The sequence below is a fragment of the Eptatretus burgeri genome, chromosome 11 (genome assembly GCF_056783735.1).
Source record: "Eptatretus burgeri isolate ZD-2024b chromosome 11, Ebu_testis_v1, whole genome shotgun sequence".
Lineage (NCBI taxonomy): Eukaryota > Metazoa > Chordata > Myxini > Myxiniformes > Myxinidae > Eptatretus > Eptatretus burgeri.
In genome coordinates, this window is record NC_140971.1 from 96,414,000 (window position 1) to 96,423,609 (window position 9,610).

Sequence of the window (9,610 nt, forward strand, 5' to 3'; positions counted from 1 at the left end):
GATGTCCACTTTGACAAGCATGTGGTCAGAAGAACCAATTAGAGTAGAGGAAGAACAGCAGATATTTTCAGGAAAGTTGTCAAAATCAGATCCAGAAGAGATAGAGTACAGTTGGTTGAGATCCGGGTCGGTAAGTTGACCGATTGAGTCAGTCCCAATGAGTCGCAGAAAGCTTTTGCTGAAGTGCCATGACAGGTGAGAGAGGTACCCACACCTAGCCAACTGGCATGATGACAATTGAAGTCACCACATATGCGGAAGAGAGAGTTTGGATGAGAAGATAGAAGTTGGTCCATGTTTTCGGATAGTGAGGTGTAAATGGAGTCATCACTGTTTGGTGGACGGTACATTACACATATAAACATGAGGTGGGAGTTGAGGGAAGCCATAGCCAGAAGTATTTCTGGGGGTGTGGGGGAGTGAGGGCAGTGCATGGAGAGTGAGGAATAGAGTTCTTGATGAAGGGAGCAACTCCCTTCATCTTCAAGGGATGAAGGAGGGAGTAACCAGGGAGAGATACTTGGGAGTCAAACACGTCTTGAGGGAGGAAAGTGTCTGTTAGACAGATTATGTCTGGTTTGTCACTGGCAACCTGTATGGAAAGATCTGTAAGGTTTGAGTGAAGGCTCTGGATATTTGAGGTCCACACTGTTGATGAAGAGGAAGGGGAGGAGGCTTTGGGTGCAGGGGATGGGAGAGTGGGGTGGGGGGGGTCGGACAAGGGAGGAGGGGGAGGGAAGAGAGTTGTTGAAAGAGTGTGGGGGATTGCTGAAGAGGTTGGGGAGGGGGCCGGATGAGGAGAAAAGGCTCTGTGGTGCTGGGGGAGAGGGGGGGCAAGAGAAGGGACAGAAGGCAGTTGAGGATTTGAGGAGGTGGAGTGATGAGATGGAGATGAGAGGTCAGGGGAAGGAGGCAGCTTTGTAGATGAGAGGGGGGGGCAACTTTGAGAAGGGTGAGTGAAGGGGGGTGAATGGTGGGAGAAGTTTTTAAGAAAGGTGAGAGGGAGGCTTGGAGGGACAAGAGTGTGATGACTGCTTTGAGAGGGAGGGGTGAGAGGGGTGAGTTGGCACTGAAGTTGGAAAAAAAGAATGGTTGATGGAAAACGAACATTCATTGCAAACTGGGTTTTTATAATTTTTAGGTCAGAAATGCGATTAAACACATTTCTTGATGCATGCAATAATGGCAAATTAAGAGAATGGAGAGAAGAAACACTAACAGTGGGATTTTTTAGGCAAGGTATGAAGGAAAGGTCGAATTGAGAGCAGTCTTGAAATAGAAGAGGAGTAGTGAATTCTGATACAGTAGTGAGAACCACACGTGTGAAAGAGGAAGATGAAGCATTATAAGAAATCGCTTTTATTATTATTATTATTATTGTTTGAGAGAGTTTTCGTCGGATTAGGTAATGTAAATGTTGTCGAAAAAATTGAGGTGAATGGTGAATTTGGACCGGTAAACGCAGGGGGTGGAAACAGATCAGGTGGTTACGGGAGAAACACGTGGCTGTTGGAAGTGTACAGTCAAAAGTAAATTTATTTATCTATATATTACTAAAACTCTCATCTTGTATGTATGTATGTATGTATGTATGTATGTATGTATGTATGTATGTATGTTCTCGAAATACAGCCAAAACGGTACAAGATAGTGCAAAAATTTTCGGCTCACCTTACTCACCTTTCGCCTGCGGTGTGCCATATCAACCTCAGCAGTATAGTTCGCTGGAGCTATCTTTTTTTTTTTTCTTGAAATGATTTATTTTTAAAATCTCAAACATTTAGTGCAGACAATGAACGATTTATTTTTAAGCATAAAATAAACATCACCATTTTGATCGAATACTTCCGTGTTCATTAATAAATAAAATTGTGTTTAGAAGATTACGCGCAATAATTTCTTTGACTTTTCCTCCGGTTTTTTTTTTTTTACACATTGACGCACAATATCAAGTTTCGTTCAAATTGGGCAACGAAAAAAATTATTAAAAATCAATTCCCGATTTAGTAAAGTACTCGTCAGGATTATTTGATCAATGCAAACAACCTCAGCGGTATAGTTCACTGGAGCTATCTTTTTTTTTTCTTGAAATGATTTTTCCATGAACCGCTGTCACAACAGGAACCCAACGGGTTCATGGGTCGTCTAGTATTAAATACGGATTGCATAACATTCAGAAAAGGGAAGGTTGAAGTAAAATCGTAGAAGTGTATGGTGAATTTGGAACTGTAAACACAGAGTGAAGCTTATGAGTCGATGAAAAGTATCAGGAAGAGGGTAGAGAGAGAGCTACGTGGTTACAGGAGGTGTATAGATCGAAAGGATACAAGGCAGATTGTTAAGTTTTCATTTATTTTTTAAGAATTGGTAAGATTCGGGAATGGAGGGTTGTAGGAAGAAATCATGAAGGTAACGAGGGCTCAAGTACAATAAAGATGGTGTACCGGCAGAAGGAAGAAGAAGAAGAAGAAGAAGAAGAAGAAGAAGAGGAGGAAGAGGAGGAAGAGGAGGAAGAGGAGGAAGAGGAGGAAGAAGAAGAGGAGGAAGAAGAGGAATCAGGACTTGTGGGTATTCAGGGAAAAAGTAGTTTTTTTGTTTGTTTGTTTGTTTTGGATTTAAGACAAGAAACAGAGTGTTTAGATTTGGAGGGATGGGGGATGTTGGGAAAGTGGGGAAAATAGGAATTGAAGGTAATAGGGAGAGAAATAAAAAAAAACAAAAACGATTGCACACCTTGAGTGGAAGGATGGGTAAGCCTCAAGGAACCCGGAAAGACAAGGTCGACGAAAACTCACAAAATAGCACGATTTTTGAAACAAAACCGAACTAGGAACACAGAAACATGTCGGTGAGAAAATAAACAGTTAAAACGGGACAAAAAACGACCGGAAACGTAGCTTTGAGAAAGTCAGCAGAGAGCCCTGAGAGAACCTGCCGTCGCTCCAAACCCAGAACTGGAAGTCCAATTGTATTGTAAAAGTGTTATTAATCAATTAATTCCGGTATTTACCACCGTTTTACACAGTGTGCATTACATCACCCAATCTAACATGCTACATTAGTTATTCGTGCCTGTTTGTATCCTTTATGATGTTCTGAAAAACAATAAGGTTCCTGTTTGGAATGATTTTCAATGTTGTTTGACTGCCAGACAGGCAGACGGAGTAAAGATATCGTTACGAATTTCGGTCCACCCGGCGTGCGATCGGCCACATAACTCAAATCGCGACCGCGTCGCCCAGCAGAACGAACAATTCAGTCGTGACCCTCCTTGGAACTACTGCCAGGAGTTAGTCACGGGTGGGTCTTTCGACCACACCACAATCGTGCCAATCGGACACCCGCGCATGATAGGGTTGTTCGCCAAACTCAACCTACCCAAGTACCTGCGTGAGTGGTTAACTGGGCGATCGTACCTCGCCGCTGGCTGGCCTCGGACACGAACCGCTTAAGCGGTCCGTTCCGTGCTTCAGTGATAACCGAGCGGTGTTATCGCTGACCCCGACGGATGTGATTCTATTTACTGGGTCCTTACACCCTTCTACCAATTCCTTCCGTGATGCAAGATGGAACTTTCAAACAAGGGAAAGGACGCAACGAAACGGGGAACAGTTCAACAAGCACATTTATTTCACATTCAGACAAGGCACGTATACAGTGAAATCAAGCAAAGGCAGAGTTGACCACGAATAAAGTGTCTTTATTTCACATGCACACTTAGACAATTCTACGTATAAGACGGCGCCACCACATGCATTTACACAAAAAGCAAAGAAAAACCACCCCCAAGACAAGGGTGGCAGACAGGTCCGTGGACCAAATGTACGTGGAACCTGGATGAGCGGCCAGGTCCACGAGACCGAAAGGTCTTACCCGCGCCCTCGTGGCGCGATGGCGGGCAAGCCGCGATGTCAGCATAGCTGCGCCTGGCTTCGTGCCCCTGGCGTGGCCGGTGAGCTCTCTCCGGCGTTCTCCGCGCAGGCACGTGTTTCACCGTCGGCACCACGGTTGGGGAGGGGAACGGACGGGGTTACCGGCGCTTTCTTAGCGCGGAGCTCGGTAAGGGAGAGGGGAATTGCTGACGCTCCGTCCAACGAGTTGACACTCTGGACCGCACTGGCTCCGGCGAACTACTCCTGGCTGTGGCCTCCACTACGCCCCTTCTCCGGCGGCGGTCCCCACTCAGCCCTCTGGTTCGCCTCTGAGCCCTCCTCCACATCCCTGCTCCACTCAGCAACTCGCCCTCCTCGCCCCTCAACTTCGACCTGAGCTCCGAGCTCCTTCCTCTCCGTCGATCGGCCCGTCTGCCTTTCCCCGTCTGCTTTGAGCTCCGTCTCCCGACTCTGCCCCACCGACACTGCCCCACCGACACTGCCGTGAGCTGCATTGTGCTCGCGCTTATATAGGCTGGGGGAGGAGTGCATATATAAATTTGTGGATCCCAGCGGGTTTGGAGGCGGGGCTACACCACCTGATGCTCAGCCATTGGATGGATGAAAGGTGGGCGTGAATGATTCCTGATCCGATTTCTTCTTCGAAAGGATCCCATTCACAACCCATGGCATGACATTTGGTAGAAAGGTGAAGGTGGTGGGAGTTTGCTGTGGTGGTTTGGGAAGGGTGTTGGTGGTGGCGATTTGGTTGTTGGCAGGCGTCGTTTGAGAGTGGGGGTGAGGCGATGTTTGCGGGATGGGATTGTGGAGGTGAAGGGGGCGAAGGTGGTGGTGGTTTGGTGTAGTTGTTTGGGGGCGTTGTTGGTGGTGGCGATTTGGTTGTTGGGGGGTGATTGGTCCAAAATAACGACAGTAAAAGAAAAACGGCTATCTCAAAGGATCGCAGCCCTGTGAACACGGAAATTCCCTCTAAACAACGGTGGGGAAATCTAACTACACATATACTTATCGTCATAACTGATCTGAGGTCCTTTATGGTGGTCTGTGAATTTCCACAGCCGTGACAATATTATCTAACTCCTCTCTGTGCATGTGCGATCGGGACGAACTCAGAGACAGAGACAGAGCAAGGTAAAACGTCAGGGTTGTCTTCAGATTAATGTTCAAAATATAACATCCAAATTAAATGAAGTTGTTCCTCGATCATAAACTGACATTTGTAGACAGGGAGACTGACAGATGGCCAGACATGAACCAATTACTCAACCCTGCTTTTCGCTTCGCATGCGTGTGTTAATAATAAATATAGGGGCACTACCCCTGGGCACTCACCTGGTAACGGCTGGATAAGATAACGACGGAATCTCTGGTGGGCATGGATGACCCACAAAATACATAATGGCGATGAAAGTAAATACTACCGATGGATTTTTGTATTTAATGCCGTGAACAATCTTTGGTACATCACGGGTGATGAAGGTTGTGGTCTAGTTTCATCAGAATTGTGTGTGTAGTTTCTGAGATGAAAGCAAACACCTCTTTCGGGAAGGCAACCCCCCCTCCCCCCATAATCTCCCTCCTTAAACCCCTCAAACCCTGATTTTTTTAAAACGTCATGAACAATCTTTGGTACATCACAGGTGATGAAGGTTGTGGTCAAGTTTCATCAGAATTGCATGTGTAGTTTATGAGAAGAAAGCAAATACCTATTTTGGGGGGCAACCCCCACAGACCCCTTTCGGGCCCGATTTTTTTCAATGCCATGAACAAACTTTGGTACATAAACAGTGATGAACACTGTGGTCAAGTTTCATCGAAATCGTATGTGCAGTTTCAAAGAAGAAGCTGCAAGTATTTGTGGACGGACGGACGGACGACGCACCATCCGATAAGCTCCCCGGAAGTACATTCCAGATGAGCTAATAATACAAGTTCCCTTTCAAAGAATTTCAATGCAGGAGGTAGCTATTAAGCCCATCAAGGCTATGCTATGGTTGCAAACTTACGGTTGTTTGTCCGTGCTGTATCCTTTTTCAATGCTGAGAATCAAGCAAGGTAGCAGCGCAGACCATTTACAAAAAGTCGTTGATATGACTCGGCTAAAGTTTGAACCACTGACCTCCAAAACTCAGAGTGGACCGACGCTCGAACTATTACACCATCAACATCTTGGATGATATTGTTACGGCTGTGGAAATTTGCAATACACCAGAAAGGTCCTCAGGTTAGATATAATATATCGATAAGTTCATGTGTAGTTGGTCCACACCCGTTGTTTAGAGGGAATATGTGTGATTCATCCGGGCTGCGACGCTTTGAGTTAGCCATTTTTCTTTACCTGTCGTTATTTTGGAACAACCACGCCATCTCAACAACCACGCCATCCACACCACAACGCCACTAAAGGAGCAACGAAACCAGCCCCACCCCAATTTCTCCTCCGGTAAACAAGTTTGACGGTTGGAAACCAGCCCCACCCCAATTTCTCCTCCGGTAAACAAGTTTGACGGTTGGAAACGAGCCCCCGCCCCGATTTTTCTGGAATGTTCCTCCCCCCACGCATGCCCCACGAAGGGCGGGGCGGGCGCAGGAGAAATAAAAGGGCAAGAGGAGCGCCTGGAAAAGCGCAGATAGCAGAGACTTGGGGCAGTCGGGTGGAAGTCTTGTCCTAGTGGTGGTGGGGAGAAGGCGTCACGACCTGCCCACTGTTGGAAGGCCCGAGATCAGGCGCGGCTGTCCTAGTGGCCGTGGGGAGAAGGCGTCACGACCTGCCCACCGTTGCAAGGCCCGAGATCAGGTGCGGCTACGCTCGTTGCCGTGGGGACGAGACGTCGCGACCTGCCCACCGTCGCATCGAGGGTGCGGGTAAGACCCTTCGGTCTCGTGGGCCTTTTCGGTCATCCACGGCCCACGACCATAAAGGTCTACGGACCCAGTCTACCCCCTTGCCTGTGAGGGAGGTCTTTCTTTGTTTTTGTATGTATGCTGTGGCGCCATGTCCTGCCAAGTAGAAACTGTGTAAGTGCTTGTAAATAATAAATATAGTCGGTCGTATTGCTTTTGCATTCTATTTGTTGCTTGTATATTACATGATTCCTTGCTTGTGTAGTGTGTGCAATATGTGCTTTGTAATAAATGTGCTTGTGTGAAATGTATCCCGTTCGTCATCTCTTTCCCCATTGAAAGTGCCATCTTGCATCACGTAAGGGATTGGTAGTGGGTTTAGACACCCAGTAAATAATCTGAACCGTCGAGGTCGGCGATAACTCCGCTCGATTATCCCTGCAGCACGGAAGGAGCCGCTTAAGCGGTTCGTGTCTGGAGTCGACCTGTGGCGTGGTACAACTCCTCGGTACGCTACCCGCGCGGGTACTTCGGTATATCGACATTCGGCGATTCACCCTATTTCGCGCGGGTAGAATGCGGACTGAGTTGTGGTGAGGTTAAACCCCCATCTGTGGCTAGCTCCTTGGCGGTAGTTCCAAGAGGGTCACGACTGAATTGTCCGCTCCGGTGGGCGACGCGGTCGCGATTTGAGTTACGTGGCCGATGGCACGCCGGGCGGGCGAAATTCATAACAATATTTAGGGTCAAATTAAACATGGCCTTTCCAACTACAAACAGTATATATGCTAAAAGCAGTGTTAAATGTCCTTTCAACACCCATGAGCATTTTGCAAATGTTTTATGAGAGGTACAGGCCATGAGATCGACTGCAGGCTCGTGCAGAGCAAGATGTCACCTGCCATTTGACCAGTGCAATGTGTACGCCACTCCAAGCCTGTGCAGAGATTAGACTTTAAGAAAATGGGGCGTTAACTGCGGAGTGGACTCAACAAAGTCACAAAACAAGAGCGACACCCAGCCCAAGTTGTTGAGATGGAACAGTGATGTTTCAAGGACTATTTGTACCGCATATCATGAAGGATGATTGGCTTTGTCGAATGTAAACATCAACACTGGTGGACCATTTTAACAATATGTGTGAAGCTCAGACTATTTGAAGGCTCAAATTAGCATTACCAAAGCCAACTTCACATGAACATTGTTTAACAAATTAACACAAAATAAATGTTCCAAATGCAAAAGAAACTTCAGGCATGCTTGAGTGTAAAAGTACCCTCCAGAATTCAGGACCTTTTTCCAGCCCAAATGCAACTCTACGCCAGGTACAATAAGCCAATACCTTTCGCTGAACATCCCGCCTTGCAGCAAAACCATCAAGCACATGGCGGGCTTGCCGGTCGACCTCCGGTTGCAGCTGGGCTAAAAGTGCTGGAAGCTGGCCTGGACCGTAGTAAGTCTCAACCACAGGCTGTTGAGCTTCCACCACACGTGCCACTCCTACAAGCAAAGTTCATCACAAGCTGTGAGAGATGTAGTGCATGGTGTTTTGATCACAATACTCATTTATACTCACAGATTGAAAATGGAATGGCACTCAGAGCGCATACCTCTGCCAGGCTGAAGAGTTTACCTTTTGTATCCCACCAATAGGCCAGATCTGGATCTGGACCTTAACCAAAAATCTAATCAGCTTGTTCTTGTCACCGAACCAACTCATCCACCGAGTTGTCACAAGTTGTCCACAACTTTTGGAAATATCACGCGATACCGTTGGACCCCGCTATTGGAAAATGCCGAGAATGACAAATCCGTGAATAGTGCGGCATTGTTTCAACAGAAAATGGGGGGATAGGTTACCGGCGGTTCGCGACCTGCCAAAAATACCGCGAATGTTGACACCGCAAATTGTTTCAATGGGAAAAAGGGGAATAGGTTCCCGGAGGCTCCTGATTCATAAGGGAAACTTTTAAATTAAACGTTTAAAATCTTTTCGACCACGAATGCACATGATTACAGTTTCATGAAAAATGCTGACAATTTTTTTTTTTTTTTTAAAGACAACACAAGGTATTGTTTCCAATGTTTATTGAAGGAATGCAATTATCAGTTTATTAACCCTTTGAACCCGAGCAATGGTTTTCTCAACAGGACTCAAAACAAATGCATGTCTTGATATCAGTTAAAGGGGCACCAAAACGAAAAAGAAAACCAAAGAGAATTATTAATCTAATTTGAAGGGAAAAAAAATTGAAATTTTTTTGCCAATCACAAAGTGCCGAAAAAAAGCCCGAGTGTCGATTTTCAAGACTTCACCAGTAAAGTCACATCTGGAAGCCATATTGATCCGAATGGTGGCTTATACAAAGAGAAAGTGTATTTCGAGTTCAGATTCCGATTCCACTGTCATTCGCAACTATGAAGGTTCTGAGTATGTCGAAACCGATCAATGCGATTTTGAAAAAACTATTGGAGACAAAACTAGTGATGGAAACACTTTCGTGGGAATTGCGGAGCTGCATCGTTTCGAGCCTTATGCGAGCGATTCAGACGAAGATGGTGGAAGCGTTAGTGAAGACTAAAACGTCATTCAATTGACGGTTCATAAAGGATTAATTGATAAATCAGTTACAATACTCCAGCAGAAACATAGAACGGACATGTCACATGACACAGACACAGCATGGACGACGTGGACACAATGGGAAACGAATGCTTTGTTCCACCGTCGCAGGTTGACCAGGTGTCTTGGATGTTACGGGATTGTCCCATTTCATACTTTCCCCAGACACCATTTATGTCTATGGTAATGCCGTGTCCGTGCTGTGTCGACGTCCTGCCCCAGTGGAGGGGGAGGGAGTGGTGGTGCTCTA

The 9,610-nt window shown here is 46.4% G+C and overlaps 1 protein-coding gene across 3 annotated transcripts in view; it reads right to left on the reverse strand.

The window, feature by feature from the left end:
* COG4 (component of oligomeric golgi complex 4) overlaps window positions 1-9,610 on the reverse strand; it is a 72,264-nt gene that overhangs the window by 40,143 nt on the left and 22,511 nt on the right. For all 3 annotated transcript variants that reach the window (XM_085847520.1, XM_085847519.1, XM_085847521.1), the window contains exon 7: window positions 8,080-8,237. In XM_085847520.1, coding sequence (XP_085703646.1) covers window positions 8,080-8,237 — 158 coding nt within the window. The remainder of the gene's footprint in view (window positions 1-8,079; window positions 8,238-9,610) is intronic.